At 44.6% G+C, this 22,515-nt stretch overlaps 2 protein-coding genes across 9 annotated transcripts in view; both read left to right on the top strand.

The window, feature by feature from the left end:
• The window catches only part of nebl (nebulette), a 433,041-nt gene that overhangs the window by 304,079 nt on the left and 106,447 nt on the right, over window positions 1–22,515 (top strand). The gene's annotated exons all lie outside the window — the stretch shown is intronic.
• Window positions 1–22,515, top strand: part of LOC137348191 (nebulette-like) — a 120,453-nt gene that overhangs the window by 55,847 nt on the left and 42,091 nt on the right. For 4 of the 5 annotated variants that reach the window (XM_068013543.1, XM_068013552.1, XM_068013536.1 and 1 more), the window contains one exon: window positions 10,758–10,868. In XM_068013543.1, coding sequence (XP_067869644.1) covers window positions 10,758–10,868 — 111 coding nt within the window. Of the gene's footprint in view, window positions 1–10,757; window positions 10,869–13,582; window positions 13,659–22,515 lie in introns of those variants that run through there. The other variant, XM_068013560.1, reaches the window with a different exon arrangement.

Below are 22,515 nucleotides of genomic sequence, written 5' to 3'. Positions count from 1 at the left end.
TTGGACTACGGACTGTTCTACTGTGGAAGAACCATTTTTCCCCACATTGGACGACTGTGAGGACTTCAAGCAACCTCGGACTGTAAATTTGCAAGGACTCTATTTTTTTCTATTTTAAATGTTGTTTATATCTTCATTAGTGTTTAAGAATTTAGTTCTTTTAATTGAAGAGTTAATTTGTTGATTTAAAGACACCTGGTTTGGTTAGCCTCATTCGGGCATTAGTAGATGGTACAATTTGGTGGGTCTTTCTTTAATTTGGAAAGTTTTTAAATGATATGCTAGCCGATCTGTGGAATGACGGGATTGAATTAACAGTGCCACCACAATCAGAATCGTATATTTTGATTGGGGGCTTTGACAGGAGCGGTCGGTCGTAACACTGCCCACTCCCCATATCCCTTGATTCCCTGCGACACCAAAAATCTATCTATCCCAGCCTTAAATGTATTCAACAAAATCAGGCGAGCTATATAAAAAAAATTAAGCGTCATTGCTATCCATTTGCTCATCAATTAGGTGAGATAGAGAAAAAAAAGCATTTTTTTATCCAGCGTACAGCCTGGGAGACAGTGGAGTCTTTTCACGCCAAAATCGCTCTTCATGGGCAGGGCCTAAAGAATGTGCGCAGCCCGGGAGACTGCTGAGTTTTTTTCTTTGCACTGAGATCGTCCTTCATGGGCTGGGCCCTAAGTGCATGAACCCGGAGTCAGCGTGACGCTTGTAAATCCTCTCTTGACTGCTCCACTAGGCTGTGATAGCTTATGGAACTGCAGGCAGTGAATTTTTTTTCAGCTGCTGCAATAATTTATTTTCTTCCAAAGCAGCAAGGCAGTTTTATTTGATTTCAAAGAAAGCTTTCACTGTCAGTTTAAGGGCAAGATGACTTCCAAGTTTCCATCCATTAATTGGAAAGCAGCTGACCTTGTCTCAGAGCTTGTTGTTTAAACAGTGAGTCGAGCTTTGCTTCATCAACTTGGCAGTCTGTGAGCTTGAAAAGCAAGCCAAGAAAATCCGTATCGCTATAGGCAACGAAAGTTTGCACCGGTTGAATACATCTGGGCTCATGGAGGAGGTTAAGAAAGATCCTGCTAAGATTTGGTCTACACTTGAAGATCAACTGCAGGCAAGATCAATTTTCGTGCTCACCTCCTTGAGTTCGTGTCAATCCGTCAACAGCCGCATGAATCGGTTGATCATTTCATGCGCAGGTGTTGCGACAAAGGATGTGACTGTGACTTCTCAGAAGCTGAACTCGCAGACCGAATTACTAAATTAGTCATTGCGTCAAAGCCGATCGAGTCATACCAGAAAAACCTCTTGGAAAAATCCAAAGTCGATTCACTTGTCAAGGATGGCTGCAAATACAAAGTGATCATTTCAGGACAGCAAAGTTTGCAAACTTTGTGTTCTACCCCAATGATTGGTACATTAGCCAAAGGTTCCAAATCCGGAAGACCAAGTCGCTAAGAAGCTGTGCGGAATTTTACGATATGTGTAAAATGTATGGCGAAAAAGAGCACTGGAAGTGGCAGTGCAAGAAAGCCAAACCTGATGGGAGGAGCAAGGTTTGTGACCAGAGGCGAACGATCAACAAAAAGGTACAACACCCTTATAAGCACAGACATCGTTATAGATATAGTAAAAAAAAACCCAGATGCATGAGGTACCAATGGAAATGACCAGAGTGATGATGATACCAGTGATTCAGGTTCCACGGGATGTGAGGAGCAAGCTTTTCACACACTGCACATCACTGGATGCGTTGATGCCATTGCACTATTGGAAGCATTTGCATCCATACAGATCATATGTCCTAAGAAACAAGGGAAGCATATACTGTTGGCAAAAGTTGATAGAAGGGCGAGTGTGAATGTATTCCCTCTGCGGATCCTCAAAAACATGTACCCAAAGTCGTGGAAAGCCATGACGATGTCTACAAGCGCCAAGGTTATGGTCTGTAATGGGTCAGAAATTCCATGTTTGGGTCCCATAAGAATAGATTGTCGGTACAACCAACTGGTGTGGTTATCCCAACTCTTTTATATTGTTCAAACTACCAGACCAGAAATTGCAAGCCTACAGACGTGTAGGGACCTAATCCTTGTGACAATACATAGGATCAGCCATCAAGAGGGAATCAGACCAAACGAAGACAACAGACCGATCAGTTTCATCAGTGATCTCACCTCACAGTACCTCAACTGCTTTGACAGAATTGGCAGCTTCAAAGGGGATGACACACTGCTTCACCGATGCAACACTGTCAGTTGATCCACCCCACAAGTGCACGTACAGAGCAAACTCAACATTGAGCTTGACAAAGTGGAAGCAGACGGGATCATTAGAAAAGTGCAGGAGCACACTGGTGCTGTTCCATTATCTGTATGTTCAAAGAAATGGTATCATACGTGTCTGTTTGGACCCTCGTCAGTTGAACAAGACACTCAAGCGCTGTCCACACAAGATCTCCACGCTGGAAGAAGTAAACCCGAAGTCTGCAGGAGCGCAGTTGTTTTTCCAAACTGGATGTGAAAAATGGGTATTGGTCGGCCCGCCTGGCAAAGAACTCCCAAGAATTGATAACATTCCGCACTTCATTTGGTCGTTACTGCTTTCAGCGACTTCCTTTTGGCCTCTCTGTAAGCCAGAATCTTTTTCAGCAGCATATGGATCGCTTTACCAGTCAAGTACCAGGATGTATCTGCATTACTGACGATATAGCTTTTGTAGAAAAGACCAAACAAGAGCATAAATGCAATCTACACTTTCTCATGCAGGCGGCAAGGAGAGAAGGCCTTGTATTTAACAGCCAGAAGTGTGAGATCAATGCATGCAAGATTAATTTTTTTGGATTGATTTACTCCAGCCAAAGAGTATTCGGCCTGATCCCAGAAAGCTGGAAGATATTCCTGCCAGGCCCCTACCTCAGGACAAGATGTTTGGGTCTTTTCAATTTCCTGTCGCTGTGCATCCCTAACTTTGCACAACAAGCCTCATCGCTAAGAGGTTTGCTTAAGAAAGATATTTCCTTCCTTTGGCAGGAGGACCATCAGTTTGTCTTCGACCAACTGAAGAAGTCATTGTCTGAAGATGTGTAATTTCTCCAATTTCATGACCCCGCTGTGGTGACAACTCTGGAAGCTGATGCTTCCCAGAAAGGCCTCGGGGCATGCATTTTGCAGAAGGGGGGACCAATAGCTTTCGGCTCCAAAGCGTTGTCACTGTCTCAAGCCACTTCTAACATTGAAAGAGAAATGTTAGCTTTAGTCTTTGGCTTAATGCACTTCCATACTTAACTGTTTGGAAGAGTTTTCTGGTAGAGATGAACCACAAGCCACTCAAAATGATCTGGAAGAAGCCATTAACGAGTGTTGCGCCAAGACTGCAAAGGCTTTTTGTCAAGGTACAGGGTTATGACTGTGAGGTGAAGTACAAACCAGGCCGACTCATGGGTACTTCCAATACTCTCAGCAGGCTACCCACCAGACAAAGACTGTGAATGTATTGATCAACCTACAGTTGACTTGATCGATGTTGAGCTTAAGGATGTTCTGCATGTTGATTTGGTACATTTCAGACAGCAGAAATGTACTCAGTTGTGTTCTGAAGCAGCAACAGACCCTATCTTTCAAGAGCTGTGGAGAGCCATTGTAGAAGGATAGTCAGACTCCATCCAGGACACGAATGAGAAGCTCAGGCCGTTCTGGGCATACAGGGATGAGATTGGGTTTTCCTGAGGAGTCATTTTCAAAGGAAAACAGGTTCTTATCCTGAAATTGTTGTGAGCTGACATATTGCAGCAATTGCACCAGTTCCATATGGGAATTAACAGAACCAGAAGACTAGCCAGGGAGACAGTCTATTGGCCTGGAATGAGCCATGACATTGAATCCATTGTCAGGAAATGTCAGGCATGCCAATCCAACATGCCTAGAAACGCACTGTGAATTCAATCCCGCCCCTCCACAGATCACCTAACATATCATTTTAAACTTTCCAAGTTAAAGAAAGACCCAGTCAAATTGTACTATCTATTAACCCCCGAATGAGGCCTACCGAACCAGGTGTCTTTAAATCAACAAATTAACTGTTTAATTAGAAAGAACCAAATTCTTGAACACTATGAAGATATAAACAACATTTAAAATAGAAAAAAATAAAGTCCTTGCAAATTTACAGTCCAATGTCGCTTGAAGTCCTCACAGCCGTCCAATGGGGAAAAAAGGTTCTTCAACAGTCGACCAATCCGTAGTCTAATTCCAACAGTAAGTGATGCTTTCCTACTCCAGCGAATTTCAACAATTAACAACTTGCAAACACTTTTTAAATGCATCAATTTGGCTTTAGAATTTTTTGAGGGATAAAAGATTGTCACAGTCTAACTTCCCTTCCTTCAGTTTAAATTATCAGAGATTTCTGTTTTGGCTTGATGTTTTTAGAATTTTGAGAGATAATAATTAAACAGACAAAATTCTGTTCCATCTGTTTAAATGGCTGAGAGCTCTTCTTTCAGGTGCTAACACCAGCTGTCTGTCTGTGTTCTGTTAGAACAGACTGTCTTCAACTAAAAAGCCAGTTCAAAATTGAATTGTAACAAATGTATCGCTTGATGCTCAGTTCAAGTGGCTGTATCCAAGGTAATGAGAATGCACCCTTTGAATCGCAGTCTCCGAATGGCTTTATCCAACGGCAACCAAAATGCATTTTCTCTAACTCCTGAGGCTTGCTGGTTCTTAAAGCAGTACGGCTCCTTTTCCAGTCTTAAAGACACACCTTATATTCCCTGGAGAAAAAAAACTTCAGGACCATGACACTACCAATCCGGACGTACGAGACAAGCTTTTGGACAAACAGGAGAAGATGAAAGGTGGACATGACAGACACACAAGTAGAGAATTACCCAGTCTGTCAGTGGAACAGCAAGTCAGAATACAGCATCCTACAAATGTCACGTGGAGTCCAGCAAAAGTTTCTAAAAATGTCCAGAACTGGGTTCGTATGAAGTCATCACACTCAATGGTATGACAGTGAGATGAAACAGAGGTCAGATCAGAAAGGTTCTTGACTGTGCATCACTGCATGATTCCCATCGTGAACAGGATGAGATCCAAAACGAAGTCTCAAGCAAAGTCTATGGACAGTACTTCCAAGGAGCAGAGTCTGTGTGAAACTGTTCAGAAATCTGGAAGTAGATGCACAGTTACCAAGTCAGGGCTTATGGTTAGACCACCGCTACGTAATCGAGACAGATGAGCCTTATGCCATAGTCTTGTTCAATGTATAGTTGTAATTTATCATTATTGTTGACTTGTATATAGTTATGGTTTATTTGTTTAGGGGGATAATTTTTGTAACAAAAAGGGGGGATGTTGTGGTATACTCTAAGTATGGTGCACCTTTAAAAGGGTGTGTCTATGTTTTCAATGTACTATGTGATTTCTACTCGGTTGTGGGGGCAAGGGGGGAGTCTGTAGGGAGTAGGTGTCCAGCCCAGACCAGATAGCTTCAGTTATACACCTAGAGAAAGAATCTTGTTATTTGTTAAATGATTCCTTACATGTGGTTTGTTTTGTGTATAGTCCATATTAACACAAAAAGAAACAAACATGTCAAACCTTTTTGCACAATGAGTGATTAGGGTTTGGAATGCTCTACCTGAGAGCATGGTGGAGGCAGATACAATTGGGGCTTTCAAAGCACCTTAAGAGAGTGAATTTGCAGGGCTATGGGGGAGTGGGACTAACTGAGTTGCTCTGGTAGAGAGCTGGCCCGAACGCGAAAGGCCTTCTGCACTGTAACCATTCTATTATTCCATGAACCTGTGATCGATAATCAAGCAAATGGTTCTCAAACTGTATGCCTTTGCTTTAGCGTACACCTGTGTTCTCACCGAGATACACATACACATGCGCTGATAAACCACACAGATGGGTAGAATCCTGTTTTACAGGATCTAATTAAATGTTGACAAGTTAATTTATGTACCTATTACTGAAAAGTTAATTAGATCTGCTTTTTTTATTCATTTATGGGATGTGAGCATTTTTGGCAAGGCCAGCGTTTGTTGCCAATCCCTAATTGCCCTTGAGATTGTGGTGGTGAGCCGCCTTCTTGAACCGCTGCAGTCCATGTGGTGTAGGTACACCTGTAGTGCTGTTAGCCAGGGAGTTCCAGGATTTTGACCTAGTGACAGTGGAGGAACAGCGATATCATTACAAATCAGGATGGTGTGAGACTTGGAGGGGAACTTGCAGGTGGTGGTGTTCCCATGTGTTCTTGTCCTTCCTGGTGGTAGAAGTTGTGGGTTTGGAAGTTGCTGTCGAACGAGGCATGGCGAGTTACTGCAGTACATTATGTCGATGATGCACACTGCTGCCACTGTGCCTCAGTGGCAGAGGGAGTGAATGTTTGAGGTGGTGGATGGGATGTCGGTCAAGTGGGCTGCTTTGTCTTGGATGGCGTCGAGTTTCGTGAGTGTTGTTGGAGCTGCATTCATCTAGACAAATGAAGAGTTTTCCCCCTGATTCCCATTGACTTCAATTTTGCTAAGGCTTCTTGATGCCACACTCAGTCAAGTGCTGCCTTGCTTCCTCATTTCTGGAATTTAGCTCTTTTGTCCATGTTTGTCCATGTAATGAGGTCTGGAGCTGAGTGGCCCTGCCAGAACCCAAACTGAGAATCGTTGAACAGGTTATTGTGAGCCATTACCACTTGATAGCGCTGTCAACGACAACTTCCATTACTTTGCTGATGATTGAGAGTAGACTAATGGAGCGGTAATTGGCCGGATTGGATTTGTCCTCGAAGGAAATGTTTTTATAAAATTATTTTCATGGGATGTGATATGTTATGGGGCAAAGGCAGGTATTTGGAGTCACTTTGCAGTTCAGCCCTGACCTCATTGAGTGGCAGAACAGGTTTGAGGGGCTAACTGGTCTATTCCTATGTACCACTCTGAAGTGAGGAAATTAGTAATGAACCATTAGCTAAATTACAGCATAATAAATTGGTCCAACCGCTTTGACAGGAGGCATTTTTTTTTTTATCAGTAACAAGACAACTGAACATTCTTCAGCGACTACATTACAGGAGCTTAACTATTTAAAGATGATACAATGCCACAATCTACGAAACATCCATAACAACTTAATCTGCGTTAAGCACAATGCATTGAGGAACTCACTGTCTCAAAGTTAACCAGGAGTAGGAAAATATGAGGGAGCGGTGGCACAAAGACCAGAAGAATTGATAGCAAGGTCACTTGAAGCAGCAGTAGGGATGATGACATAGCAAGGTGGCTTGGCCGATCAAAGATAATCATAATTACTGCTTTGATGAAAGGTCACTGACCTGAAACTTTAACTTTGCTTCTCTCTCCACAGCTGCTGCCAGACCTGCTGAGTATTTCCAGCACTTATTGGTTTTATTTCAGATTTCCAGCATCTGCAGTATTTTGCTTTTATTAAAGATAATCATATCTTTATGAATGGGCTTATCTGGGAGTTTTTTTATTCTTTCATGGGATGTGGATGTTACTGGCAAGGCCAGCATTTGTTGCCAATCCCTAATTGCCCTTGCAGGCTTTCAAGGCCATTTCAGAGTCAACTACATTGTTGTCAGGCTGGAGTTACATGTAGGCCAGACCAGGTAAGGATGGCAGATTTCTTTCCCCAGAGGGCATTAGTTTTTATGACAATCAATGATAGTTTCATTCCATTATTGAGACTAACTTTTAATTCCAGATTTTTATTAATTAATTGAATTTAAATGCCACCAGCTGCTACAGTAGGATTTGAACCCATGTTCCTCTGGATTACTAGGTCAGTGATATTACTACTATGCCACCATCTCCCCCTCTTTGCTTAGTAGCAAGAAACAGTTGCACAGCAGTAATTTTGTAATGCCACAACATTCATCAGCTAGTGAAAAATTAAGTTTGGAATTTTTGTGGGAAAGTTAAGACTCATACTATAAGTAGCCATTCAGACAAGAATGGCCATTTTAACCTTTGCTTAGTATTTTTGATGTGCTGCATGAGTTAATTTCACAAGAACACAAGAAATAGGAGCAGGAGTGGACCATATGGCCCGTCGAGCCTGCTCTGCCATTCAACACGATCATGGCTGATCTTAGGATTCAACTCCACTTCCCCGCTCGCTCGCCATATCCCTTGATTCCCTGAGAGACCAAAAATCTGTCTATCTCAGCCTGAAATGTAATCAACAATGGAGCATCCACCACCCTCTGGGGTCGAGAATTCCAAAGATTCACAGCCCTTTGAGTGAAGTAACTTCTCCTCATCTCAGTCCTAAATGATTGGCCCTTTATCCTGAGACTGTGCCCTGGTGTTTTAGATTCCCCCACCAGCGGAAATAATCTCTGTGTCTACCCTATCCAGCCCCTTTAGAATTTTATATGTTTCAATGATCTCACCTCTCATTCTTCTAAACTCCGGAGAATATAGGCCCAATTTATTTAGCGTCTCATCCCAGGACCAATCCAGCGATCCCTCGTTGTACTGCCTCCAATGCAAGTATATCCTTTCTTAAATGCGGAGACCAAAACTGCACGTAGTACTCCAGATGTGGTCTCACCAAAACCCTGTACAATTGTAGCAATTTCAATCAAATGCTGTTATCAGGGTGTGCCGTACGTTAGACTTGTAGTTGCCCATTTAACGCCCATGATAAATTGCTCTGTAAGTTGTTGGAAGTGCAAGTTGGAAATGATGCAGCACCTTGCATCATGGGGAGTCTGTGTGCTTGTTCCATCCGCTTCTCTATGACAAGAGAGAATGAAATGTATGCAGCTTTCGTTGCATACAGAACCTCAGTGACCTCCCTTACACAACAGTGGATGGCTAACTCGGAGTTGTCACAAATATCAACTGCTCCAACCTGAATGGAGCTTGTTGCAAAAAAGTTCATGGCCGCACTCTATAGCCACAGGCAGTGCTGCCCTCGCCCTGTGGTTCTGGCTGCAACAGATGGCAGATTTTAATGAGCACCTCCTTGCTGAAGAAGAGACGTCTGATGCACTGTTCCTCACTCTCTTCATCCAATCTTTCTTTCCCTTTCAAAGGGCTGGATTTTACCATAGGCGGACAGGACTTCGCCACCGACTTTTACGTCGGTGGTGAAGCCGCTTCCGCCTAGCCCGGGGATCCTACCCGCATTTTACGGGTCCCCGGGCTTTAATTGTCCCAAGTTGGGGCCTTCACCCGCCTGAGGGAGGAGATCCGCCTGAGTGAGCTGCTGGCCAATCACTGTGAGCGGTGGCCACTGCTGGGACTGCAGCCCAGCCAACCGAGGAGGATGCCTTGGAGCTGGGATCCAAGGTAGGTTGTCGATGCCTCGCTGAGGGAATCGTGTGCGCCCTGGCGAGGCAAGGGTGGTCGTTTGGGGGGAAGGGAGGCGTCCTGGGTCCCAGGGTGGGTTGGGAGGAGAGGGTGGCCCTCAATTGGGCACCTTGTGCCCGACTGCCATGGCACCCTCCTGGTGCATGGAAAGGCCGCCAGCTATTGCTGGGTGGCCTTTCACGTTCCCAGCATGCCCGTTTGCCACGGGTAAAATACCCATGGAGATGGGCGAGGGCCCTTAAGTGGCTGTTAAGTGGCCACTTAAGGGCCTTGACTGGCCTCAGGCAGGCGGGCGGATCCTCCCCACCCGACCGCCATAAAGTTTGTGGGAGCAGAGCAGGAAGGCCTCCTGGAGCCACTCGCTCAATTTTACGCCGCCCCCATCTGCCCCTACGCCACCATCCGACTCGCTGGGGCAATGTGAAATTAGGCCCTTTATTTCTCTTCCTGTGCCTGACTATACACTGATTTCACCATTCTAACTTACCATGGTTCAGGGTTTTTAAAGGAGATCTACAGTTACTTGCTCTGTGCACTCAGATGCCCTCCATGTGCTTTGCCTGTCCTCGTGCTCTTATGCAGTACTACCCCAGTGGCTGCAGCAAATCTGATGGGAGGTTGATGATTTTCAGTGAGGGAGACTGAAAATGACCTTGCAAGATGAGCTTGTTCAGTTCTGCCCCTAGTAGGCCCAGCTTTTAACTGCATCACCTGAGTGTGGGCAGCAACAGTCTGGGTTGACTGGTTGACAGGTTACAGCAAGGACACTGACAGAGTGGCAGTGGTATGAGGACAAATGCTCCCATCCTGAGCGAAGACAGTAGGTTTGTGCTCCGAGGTACCAAAGCCAAGCCCATAGGTTCTCTTCTCAGCAATCCTAGCAATGTGTTGGAGGACAGATTGCTGGGCTGCTATCAGATCCTGCAAGCTGCTTTGCATATTGGTATCTGCAACTATGATTGCAGCAGACTGAGCTTGCATGACTTTAGTCTGAGCTTCCACTGCTGCACCCAGACATTGCTTGTGCTGCAATTAAAACTGAGACTTCGGCCATCAGATGCTGCGCCATGGTAGGGTCCACAAGTGTGCGAATGAGTTGGCCACCACTTCCATGTCAGGTGCAGATTAATCTCACATTGCAATCCCTGTACCTGTTTTTGGGGGCTATTCAATTTTGTTCCATTTTAAGTTACAGTATAATTGTATCAGTTTGCATTCCAACTTAATTATTTGACTCAGTTAAAAAAAGTAAAATTTTTAACATATTGAATGTGATTTAAAATGTATGCAATCCAAAATGGGGAAAAAAGTAAAGGAATCTTTTTTAATGTAAACATTATTCCAGTATTTTGACCCTCTTTACAGTCTATTAAGGTGCTGACTTTTCTTCTATTAGAAACAATACAAGCAAAAATACGATGCTGAGAAAGGAAAATCAAATTATTCTAACATGAAAGAACCGCCGGACGTTAAACATGCGATGGAAGTCAATAAACATCAAAGTGATGTAAGTGCGTGTCTGTATTTTGTTCATATGTGTGTTCAGGTATTATTTTGGCAGAAGAACTGTTTTTTGATAAACATGGTAAGTTACGGTTTTATACTTATAAAAGTAAAGGATAGATTGGGACCTTATATGTGTCAAACATACCAAAGCATAGACATACAATGGAGTAATTATATGCAAGTACTGACAAACAGTCCTGAATGATTAAATTAATCTATTGGTTGCAGAAGAAATGCTAGCTAGAATAGCAGGTAGAATAGCAGGAAAGGTCCCTCTTCTTTGATTAATTCATAGGATTTTTAATGTCAACCTGAACTAGCAGAACAGCGAGACTGAGCTCTGCTGAACATCTTATCCGAAGGACGAAATCTCTGACAATGAGGTATATCTTCAGTAAAGCACTGAATTATCAGCCTGGATTATATGCTCAAATCCTGAAATGGAACTTAGACTCACACATTCTGAGTTAGAAGTGAGAGGTCAGAAGGAATACAATGTGGTGAAGTATCAAGTTACCCACTTTGGATTTAAAAAAAAATGTTTTTTTGAATGGTGAGAGACTGGAAAACGTGTGCTTTCAAAATGGCCTGGGTGTCTTCGTATTTGAATCATGGAAAGTTAACTTGCAGATAGATCAAGGAATTCAGAAGGCAAGTGGTGATTTAGATTTTACTAGCCCCCAGTTGGCGGGCTATGCGGCTGGCGTGCTTCGAAAATGCGTGAGTTGAGACCTGGAAATGGCCCCGATGTTGGGTTCCCAACATCTGTGGGAAAATTCGGCTATAATGATTTCAGACTTGAATTGGATAGGTTCCACATATATTGTGATTATAATTTTAGCCCTGTATACATTTGTAAATAATTACATTATTTGATTCAGAGATAGGTAGAGCTAAGTGCAAGAGGAGAGCTAACAGCAACTTTATTTAGTGTTTTTCATAACCTGGAGCATTCCTAAAGCACTTTACAGATAATGACTTATTTTTGAAATTATGTAACAGTGCCACATTTTCTGTCCCTGAGCACTGGCAGTAAACAATCATAGCCAGTATTATTTATGGCAACAAATGCATTCATTAATATGGGTGTTACTGTTAATAGAATAGTACATGTTCTTTGTTTTTCCTGAGCTGTTTTCCACTTAAGCTTTTGTGTTAATTATATGAACTTTCAGCTGGTTCTCATAATGTCGGCATCAGACCCTCAGCAAACACAAGCATCCTACGGTTGAGAGATACGTTCAGATGCATGTGGAAGCTGCTTTCCAGGGGTGGGGGGGGGAAACAGGAGACAAAAGAGGAGGTGGGTATACAGTTTGTCAGAGGTTGTCCTTGGGAGTTCCTTGATTTTTAACGAATGGAAAATCACATAAGATTTAGATAAAACAAACTCATTTGTTTGCTTTTATGTGTTAACTTGCTTAAGAATTTGTTTTATTTTTATATTTTATTTAGAGATACAGCATTGAAACAGGCCCTTCGGCCCACCGAGTCTGTGCCGACCAACAACCAACCATTTATACTAATCCTACATTAACCCCATATTCCCGACCACATCCCCACCTTCCCTCAATTCTCCTCCTACCTACCTACTCTAGGGGCAATTTACAATGGCCAATTTACCTATCACCCTGCAAGTCTTTGGCTGTGGGAGGAAACCGGAGCACCCGGCGGAAACCCACGCGGTCACAGGGAGAACTTGCAAACTCCGCACAGTTAGTACCCAGAACTGAACCTGGGTCGCTGGAGCTGTGAGGCTGTGGTGCTAACCACTGCGCCACTGTGCCATTTAGAATAGGGTCACTTATTTTGATCTTACCTGCATCATTTAGAGTTGTAGTCAGTAGTTAACCTAGCCTTGCCAGTCTCTATTACATTGATGGCAGCTCTGAACATGTGTACAACTGAATATTTTACATTTCTAACTTGATCCCCCACTGACATTAGTCAGGTACAGTGTATCCTGTGTAACTGATAAACTATAAGAGCAGTGACTTGTAATTTTACTTGTTTGTAATGGAATTTTTTGTTGTTACCCCAGAGCTCCAAGTGTAATTGATTAAACATATGTAGAGCAATGTACCTTTACAGAATGTAATTGCTTTGTAGGTGAGAAAGGATATTTTTCCATGAACATGCAGGTATTGCATGTGAACATTCAATAAACATCAACGCAAGCTCGAGGAACGGCACCTCATTTCCTGATTAGGCATGCTACAGCCTGCCGGACTGAACATTGAGTTCAATAATTTCAGAGCATGATGGGCCCCCCCCCTTTTTATTTTTATTTTTTGTGTGTTTATTTTATTTTAGTTTGTATAGTTTGTTTCTACTGTGCCTACCTACTGTTTTTTTCATGTTTGTGCTTGGGGCCCGGCTGTTCAGTTTTCTGTCAATTAACACTCTCTCTGTACTAACGCTTTGTGTTTCACCACACCATTAACATACCGTTTTCCTTTGCTCCATAACCTTCTGGTCAGTTATTCTCTGTGGCCTTGTCCTATCAACACCTCTTTTGTTATCTCTTGCCCCACCCCCGCTTTACTTGCTTAAAACCTTCTACGTTTCTAGCCTCTGCCAGTTCTGATGAAGGGTCACTGACCTGAAACTTTAACTCTGCTTCTCTCTCCACAGATGCTGCTCGACCTGCTGAGTATTTCCAGCATTTCTTGTTTTTATTGCATGGTACTACCCTGTCATGAATCCTTTATTTCGTGTCAGTCCGCTATCAGAGAAACATTGGATAAACAATTGAAGGGGAGACATTTTCAGGACTATGGGGAAAAAGCAGGTGAGTGGGTGGGACTAATTGGATATCTTTTACAAAGAGCCGGTACAGGCATGATGGGCCAAATGAGCACCTTCTGTGCTGTACCATTCTATAACAGAACCCTAGTCTACAGCAGTATCTAGTGGGAGATTTTTAATATGGTTTTTAACTGTCAGTAATGACTCCTATTTGAAATTTGTACAATCTCATAAAGGAAAATTATAGTAAGATGAATGGGTTTCAAAGAACGTCTGGCATTTTAAAAAGTATTTTTTAGTTGGTTTGACTGATGCAGATACATATCATAGGTCTCAGAAGGCCAACCATAACTTTTATCTTTGCCCTTCACAAAATTGTCATTAACTTTGAGCAATTAAATAGCCCTTTGGTGTGTGCCATCGACAGCTGCAAAAACTGTTGAGAGCCCAAATAAATAGGGGATGATCTTAAATCTCCAGTTTCTATTCTTTGAAAATGTTCTTATTTTAAGAAGAGATGATTTCCAGTAAAATGTTTATATCTCTCATGTCTTGAAAATATGTCTAAAATATAAGGCCTAATTAAAAAATTGTAAGAGTAGGTCTCCATTGTCAACTTTTGCCTAATTGGACAGCTACATAGCAGGTTTTGTGCCCGCACAGCCAACCCTGTCAGCATTCCTGGAGCTTTCTATTGTAAACTTTTTTGTAGTCAGAAAGCTACTGATTTTAGTCTTTAAAATTTCAATTAACTCAGCATCCACAGCTTTTTCTGAAAGAGTTCCAGATTTCCAAACCCATATTGTGAAAAAGTCTTTCCTGATTTTAATGTTAACAAGCATAGTGTTAATTTTACGTCCCTTTTTCCTGAACTCCCCCACCAGAGGAAATAGTTTTTCTTTATCTACCCTATCATATTCCGTTATAAATTTAAACACAAGCGATTATAAGCCAAGTTTGTGCAACCTGTCCTCAAAATTTAACATTTTCAGCCACAGTATCATTTTTGGGAATCTGCACTGGACCCTTTTTTATTCTTTCATGGGATGTGGGCGTCACTGGCAAGGCCAGCATTTGTTGCCCATCCCTAATTGCCCTTGACAACTGAGTGGTTTGCTAGGTCATTTCAGAGGGCAGTTAAGATCAACCACATTGCTGTGGGTCTGGAGTCAGATATAGGCCAGACCAAGTAAGAATGGCAGATTTCCTTCCCAAAAGGACATTATGAACCAGATGGGTTTTTATGATCATCGATGGTAGTTTCGTGGCACCATTACTCAATTCCAGATTTTTAAATTAATGAATTGAATTTAAATTCCACCAGCTGCCATGTTGGGATTTGAACCTCTGGATTAGTAGTTCGGTGACATTACCACTTTGCCACCATCTCCTCTAAGGCCAATATATCTTTCCTGAGTTATGGCTAGATTTCAAAAGTCAATAATATGTGCTTAACTGCAATTATTGGTTAACTCGTACTGCGGTCATTTCTTTAAAAATTGTGTTGAACAGTGTTGAACAAACAGTGTGCTTTCATTGTTTGCTTTTTAGTACGGTATCCCCCATGTAATAACTTAGGTCACAAAATCAGGGTCTGTAGTGCTGCTGGCGCTGGTGTTACAGAAGCCCCAAAGTGAACTGTGCACTGCACCATGATTGTGCCATGCATGTGTCGGAAACATACAGAGTGGAAAAATCATGATGTCAATCAGTCTCTAATGCTGATTTGGTGATGATCTGCCATTTGGCTTGCACAGATCCAGTTAATACCCTCTCATAATCATTGCCAGCTGAACATGCATATAGCTGCTTGAGGGACCCTGTACCAACTAGTGTTATTTAAAGGAATAAACGTCCAACCTCCAGGTAAGGTGCTTTTGACTGCCTTTTGCTGATGTGGAATTTACGGGAGTACTGTATTGTATTCTTGGAGGAGTTTTGCAAGCTTTTTGGATTTTCAAGGGAGTGGTGCTGGATCCTGCAAGAGAGGTCAGAGGAGTTTGCTGCCCTGTCAAGAGAAAGCCTGCTACAGTAATGAGGGTTATAGTTGTATTCTCTTTTGGGAATGGAGCTTAGGCAGCAGAGAGGGGATGCAGTGCACATAAGGAGGAGGAGAGAGGCTCTCAATAGAAGGTTCTACCCATCTAGGCTCTTTAGGGAGCAATTCTCATACCTCAGCTAGGAGCTGTGTGTGATGTGCCTGTGGTTCAACAAGGAGGTGGTCAGTGAACCGTGCCACCTCCTGCAGCCGCACAGCGGGGCAAGGGCGGTGCTGCCAGTGGCCATCAAGTCACTATCGCCCTAAATTTCAATGCCAGTGGATCCTTCCAGCCAGGAGCAGGTGATAACAGAAACATCTCACAGTTTACCTTCTGGGAGCAGAGCGGAGAGGAACAGACCTGAGGGGAGAACGCTGAGAGAGGAGCCGATAAATACAGCCCGAGAATCGAGGCCCAGTAACTTACCTTCCGGGTGCTGAGTGGAGAGGAGCGAACCTGAGGGGAGAATGCCGAGAGAGGAGGCAGTGGCGTAATGGTATTATCGCTGAACGAGTAACCCAGAGACCCAGGGTATTGATCTGGCGACATAGGTTCGAATCCCACCACAGCAAAAGGTGGAATTTGGATTTAATTAATAAATCTGGAATTAAAAGCTAGTCTAATGATGGCCACGAAACCATTGTCGATTGTTGTAAAAACCCATCTTTTTCACTAATGTCTTTTAGGGAAGGAAATCTGCTGTCCTTACCTGGTCTGGCCTACATGTGACTTCAGACCCACATCAATGTGGTTAAGTCTTACATGCCCTCTGAAATGGCCTAGCAAGCCACTCAGTTGTACCTAACCACTACGAAGTCAATAAAAAGGAATGAAACCGGACGGACCACCCAGCATCGGCCCAGGCACCGGAAACGACAATGGCAAACCCAGCCCTATCAACCCTGCAAAGTCCTTCTTACCAACATCTGGGGGCTTGTGCCAAAGTTGGGAGAGCTGTCCCACAGACTAGTCAAGCAACAGAATCATACCTTACAGACAATGTCCCAGACACTACAATCACTATCTCTGGGTATGTCCTGTCCCACCGGCAGGACAGTCCCAGCTGAGGTGGCGGGACAGTGGTCTACAGTAGGGAGGGAGTTGCCCTGGGAGTCCTCAACATCAACACTGGACCCCATGAAGTCTCATGGCATCAGGTCAAACATGGGCAAGGTAACCTCCTACTGATTACCACCGACAGCCCTCCCTCAGCTGATGAGTCAGTACTGCTCCATGTTGAACACCACTTGGAGGAAGCAATGAGGGTGGCAAGGGCACAAAATGTACTCAGGGTAGGGAACTTCAATGTCCATCATCAAGAGTGGCTTGATAGCACCACTACTGACCGAGCTGGCTGAGTCCAGACTGGGTCTCCGGCAGGTGGTGAGAGAACCAACAAGAGGGAAAAACATACCTGACCTTGTTCTCACCAATCTGCCTGCCGCATATGCTTCTGTCCATGACTTTATTGGTAGGAGTGATCACCGCACAGTCCTTGTGGAGACGAAGTCCCGCCTTCACATTGAGGATACCCTTCATCGTGTTGTGTGGCACTAGCACCGTGCTAAATGGGATAGATCTCGAACAGATCTAGCAGTGCAAAACTGGGCATCGATGACGCGCTGTGGGCCATCAGCAGCAGCAGAATTGTACTCAACCACAATCTGTAACCTCATGGCCCGGCATATCCCCCATTCTACCATTACCATCAAGCCAGGAGACCAACCCTGGTTCAATGAAGAGTGCAGGAGGGCATGCCAGGAGCAATACCAGGCATATCTCAAAATGAGGTGTCATCCTGGTGAAGCAATCCCATAACCAACAGATCCGATCTAAGCTCTGCAGTCCTGCCACATCCAGCCGTGAATGGTGGTGGACAATTAAACAGCTAACTGGAGGAGGTGGCTCCACAAATATCCCCATCCTCAATGATGGGGGAGCCCAGCACATCAGTGCGAAAGATAAGGCTGAAGCATTTGCAACAATCTTCAGCCAGAAGTGCCGAGTTGATGATCCATCTCGGCCTCCTCCTGAAGTCCCCAGCATTACAGATGCCAGACTTCAGCCAATTTGATTCACTCCACATGATATCAAGAAATGACTGAAGGCAGTAGATACTGCAAAGGCTATGGGCCCTGACAATATTCTGGCAATAGTACTGAAGACCTGTGCTGCAGAACTTACTGCACCCCTACCCAAGCTGTTCCAGTATAGCTACAACACTGGCATCTACCTGTCAATGTGGAAAATTGCCCAGGTATGTCCTGTACACAAAAAGCAGGACAAGTCCAACCCAGCCAATTACTGCCCCATCAGTCTACTCTCAATCATCAGCAAAGTGATGGAAGGTGTCATCAACAGTGCCATCAAGCGGCACTTGCTTAGCAATAAACTGCTCTGTGATACCCAATTTGGGTTCTGACAGAGCCACTCAGCACCTGACCTCATTACAGCCTTGGTTCAAACATGGACAAAAGAGCTGAACTCAAGAGGTGAGGTGAGAGTGACTGCCCTTGACATCAAGGCAGCTTTTGACCGAGTATGGCATCAAGGAGCCCTAGTAAAACTGGAGTCAATGGGAATCAGGGGTAAAACTCTCTGCTGGTTAGAGTCATACCTAGGGCACAGGAAGTTGACTGTGGTTGTTGGAGGTCAATCATTAGCGATTCAATTCATTAGCGATAGTCAGCACGGTTTTGTGACGGATAGGTCGTGCCTCACAAACCTTATTGAGTTTTTCGAGAAGGTGACCAAACAGGTGGATGAGGGTAAAGCAGTGGATGTGGTGTATATGGATTTCAGTAAGGCGTTTGATAAGGTTGCCCACGGTAGGCTATTGCAGAAAATACGGAAGTATGGGGTTGAAGGTGATTTAGTGCTTTGGATCAGAAATTGGCTAGCTGAAAGAAGACAGAAGGTGGTGGTTGATGGCAAATGTTCATCCTGGAGTTTAGTTACTAGTGGTGTACCGCAAGGATCTGTTTTGGGGCCACTGCTGTTTGTCATTTTTATAAATGACCTGGAAGAGGGTGTAGAAGGGTGGGTTAGTAAATTTGCGGATGACACTAAGGTCGGTGGAGTTGTGGATAGTGCCGAAGGATGTTGTAGGGTACAGAGGGACATAGATAGGCTGCAGAGCTGGGCTGAGAGATGGCAAATGGAGTTTAATGCGGAAAAGTGCGAGGTGATTCACTTTGGAAGGAGTAACAGGAATGCAGAGTACTGAGCTAATGGGAAGATTCTTGGTAGTGTAGATGAGCAGAGAGATCTTGGTGTCCAGGTGCATAAATCCCTGAAGGTTGCTACTCAGGTTAATAGGGCTGTTAAGAAGGCATATGGTGTGTTAGCTTTTATTAGTAGGGGGATCGAGTTTCGGAGCCACGAGGGCATGCTGCAGCTGTACAAAACTCTGGTGAGACCGCACCTGGAGTATTGCGTGCAGTTCTGGTCACCGCATTATAGGAAGGATGTGGAAGCTATGGAAAGGGTGCAGAGGAGATTTACTAGGATGTTGCCTAGTATGGAGGGAAGGTCTTACGAGGAAAGGCTGAGGGACTTGAGGTTGTTTTCGTTAGAGAGAAGGAGGAGGAGAGGTGACTTAATAGAGACATATAAGATAATCAGAGGGTTAGATAGGGTGGATAGTGAGAGTCTTTTTCCTCAGATGGTGATGGCAAACACGAGGGGACATAGCTTTAAGTTGAGGGGTGATAGATATAGGACAGATGTGAGAGGTAGTTTCTTTACTCAGAGAGTAGTAGGGGTGTGGAACGCCCTGCCTGCAGCAGTAGTAGACTCGCCAACTTTAAGGGCATTTAAGTGGTCATTGGATAAACATATGGATGAAAATGGAATAGTGTAGGTCAGATGGTTTCACAGCTCGGCGCAACATCGAGGGCCAAAGGGCCTGTACTGCGCTGTAATGTTCTAATTCTAATCATCTGAGCTCCAGGACATCACTGCAGGAGTTCCTCAGGTTAGTGTCCTAGGCTCAACCATCTTCAGCTGCTTCATCAATGACCTTCCTTCAATCATAAGTTCAGAAGTGGGGATGTTATTGATGATTGCACAATGTTCAGCACGATTCGCGACTCCTCAAATGCTGAAGCAGTCCGTGTAGAAATGCAGCAAGACCTGGACCATATCCAGGCTTGGGCTGATAAGTGGCAAATAACATTTGCGCCACATAAGTGCCAGGCAATGACCATCTCCAACAAGAGAGAATCTAACCATCTCCCCTTGACATTCACTGGCATTACCATCGCTGAATCCCCCACTATCAACACCCTAGGGGCTACCATTGACCCGAAACTGAACTGGAGTAGCCGTATAAATACCGTGGCTACAAGAGCAGGTCAGAGGCTAGGAATCCTGCGGCGTGTAACTCAACTCCTGACTCCCCAAAGCCTGTCCACCATCTACAAGGCACAAGTCAGGAGTGTGATGGAATACGCTCCACTTGCCTGGATAGGTGCAGCTCCAACAACTCAAGAGGCTCAACACCATCCAGGACAAAGCAGCCCACTTGATTGGCACACCATCCACAAACATTCACTCCCTCCACCACCAACGCACAGTGGAAGCAGTGTGTACCATCTACAAGATGCATTGCAGCAATGCACCAAGGTTCCTTAGTCAGCACCTTCCAAACCCGCGACCTCTACCACCTCGCAGGACAAGAGCAGTAGATTCATGGGAACATCACCACCTGCAAGTTCCCGTCCAAGTCACACACCATCCTGACTTGGAACTATATCGCCGTTCCTTCACTGTCGCTGGATCAAAATCCTGGAACTCCCTTCCTAACAGCACTGTGGGTGTACCTACCTCACATGGACTGCAGCGTTCAAGAAGGCGGCTCACCACCACTTTCTGATGGGCAATAAATGCTGGCATTGCCAGTGACGCCCACTTCCCATGAATGAGTCCCAGTCACTTACCTTCTGGGAGCGGAGCGGAGAGCAGTCCAGGCGCACTGGAGTTTGAAAGAAAGTCAACAGTGGCATCACAGGAAAGCTGCAAGGTGATTGGTTGGTGAGTAACAGCTGTTAGAGCCTGGAAATAACTTTAAAAAAGATCAGGGGGATGTTTTTTTTTAAACCTACTGTATAAGTGATAAGGTGAGTACTACTAAAGTATGTGTTTTTTTAAATTAGTGTAATTTATTAAGGACTTTAGATTTTAGTGGGTAATGTTTGGAGTCGAACAAGGCCCCGAGCGTAATTAATATTTTTTAAAGGGAGTAACTAATTAATCTAAAGGTAAGTCATGGCAGGAGAGCTCGCACCCGTGATATGCTCCTCCTGTGCTATGTGGGAAATCAGGGGCGCTTCCAGTGTCCCTGACGACCATGTGTGCAGGAAGTGTATCCATCTGCAGCTATTGGCTAGCCGCATTACGGAGCTGGAGCTGCGGGTGGATTCACTGTGGAGCATCCGCGATGCTGAGGACGTTGTGGCTAGCACGTTTAGCGAGGTGGTCACACCGCAGGTAATGGCTGCACAGACAGAAAAGGGATGGGTGACCACCAGACGGAGTAGTAGGCGCAGGCAGGTAGTGCAGGAGTCCCCTGTGGCCATCCCCCTCTCAAACAGATATATCACTTTGAATAGAATGGGGGGGATAACCTCCCAGGGGAAAGCACCAACAGCCAAGTTCATGGCACCATGGATGGCTCTGCTGCACAGCAGGGAGGGAAAAAGACTGGGAGAGCCATAGTGATAGGAGATTCAATTGTAAGGGGAACAGACAGGTATTTCTGTGGCCGCAAACGGGACTCCAGGATGGTATGTTGCCTTCAGGGATGGTGAACAGCCAGTGGTCATGGTACATGTCGGTACCAACGACATAGGTAGAAAAAGGGATGAGGTCCTGCAAGATGAATTTAAGGAGTTAGGAGCTAAATTAAAAAGCAGGACCTTAAAGGTAGTAATCTCAGGATTACTTCCTGTGTCACGTGTTAGTGAGTATAGGAACAGGAGAATAGACCAAATGTATGTGTGGCTGGAGAAATGGTGTAGGAGGGAGGGATTTAGATTCCTGGGACATCGGGACCGGTTCTGGGGAAGGTGGGACCTGTACAAGCGGGAGGGGTTACACCCAGGCAGGACGAGAACTGATGTCTTCGCAGGGGCGTTTGCTAGTGCTGTTGGGGAGGATTTAAACTCAAATGGCAGGGGGATGGGAACCTGAGTGGGGAGACTGAGGAGACAGGAAACAAATAGGGTGGCACAGTGGCGCAGTGGTTAGCACTGCAGCCTCACAGCTCCAGGGACCTGGGTTCGATTCTGGGTACTGCCTGTGTGGAGTTTGCAAGTTCTCCCTGTGACCGCGTGGGTTTTCCCCGGGTGCTCCGGTTTCCTCCCACAGCCAAAGACTTGCTGGTGATAGGTAAATTGGCCGTTGTAAATTGCCCCTAGTGTAGGTAGGGAATATGGGATTACTGTAGGGTTAGTATAAATGGGTGGTTGTTGGTCGGCACAGACTCGGTGGGCCGAAGGGCCTGTTTCAATGCTGTATCTCTAAATAAAAATAAAATAAAAAGGCAAAAGTGGAAGGCATAGAAATCAAGGGCAAGAAACAAATAGGGCCATAGTGCGAAATAATGCTAAGATGACTAAGAATGTTAAGAAGTGAAGCTTAAAGGCATTGTGTCTCAATGCACAGAGTATTCATAATAAGGTAGGCGAATTAACCGCGCAAATAAATGTATACGGATACGATATAGTTGCGATTACGGAGACATGGCTGCAGGGTGACCAAGGATGGGAACTGAACATCCAAGGGTATTCAATATTTAGGAAGGACAGGCAAAAAGGGAAAGGAGGTGGAGTAGCGTTGTTAGTAAAATAGGAAATCAAT

Source organism: Heterodontus francisci, chromosome 2 (genome assembly GCF_036365525.1).
Source record: "Heterodontus francisci isolate sHetFra1 chromosome 2, sHetFra1.hap1, whole genome shotgun sequence".
Classification (NCBI taxonomy): Eukaryota; Metazoa; Chordata; class Chondrichthyes; order Heterodontiformes; family Heterodontidae; genus Heterodontus; species Heterodontus francisci.
Note: the sequence above shows the minus strand (reverse complement) of the source record. Positions and strands in the feature narration are given on the sequence as shown.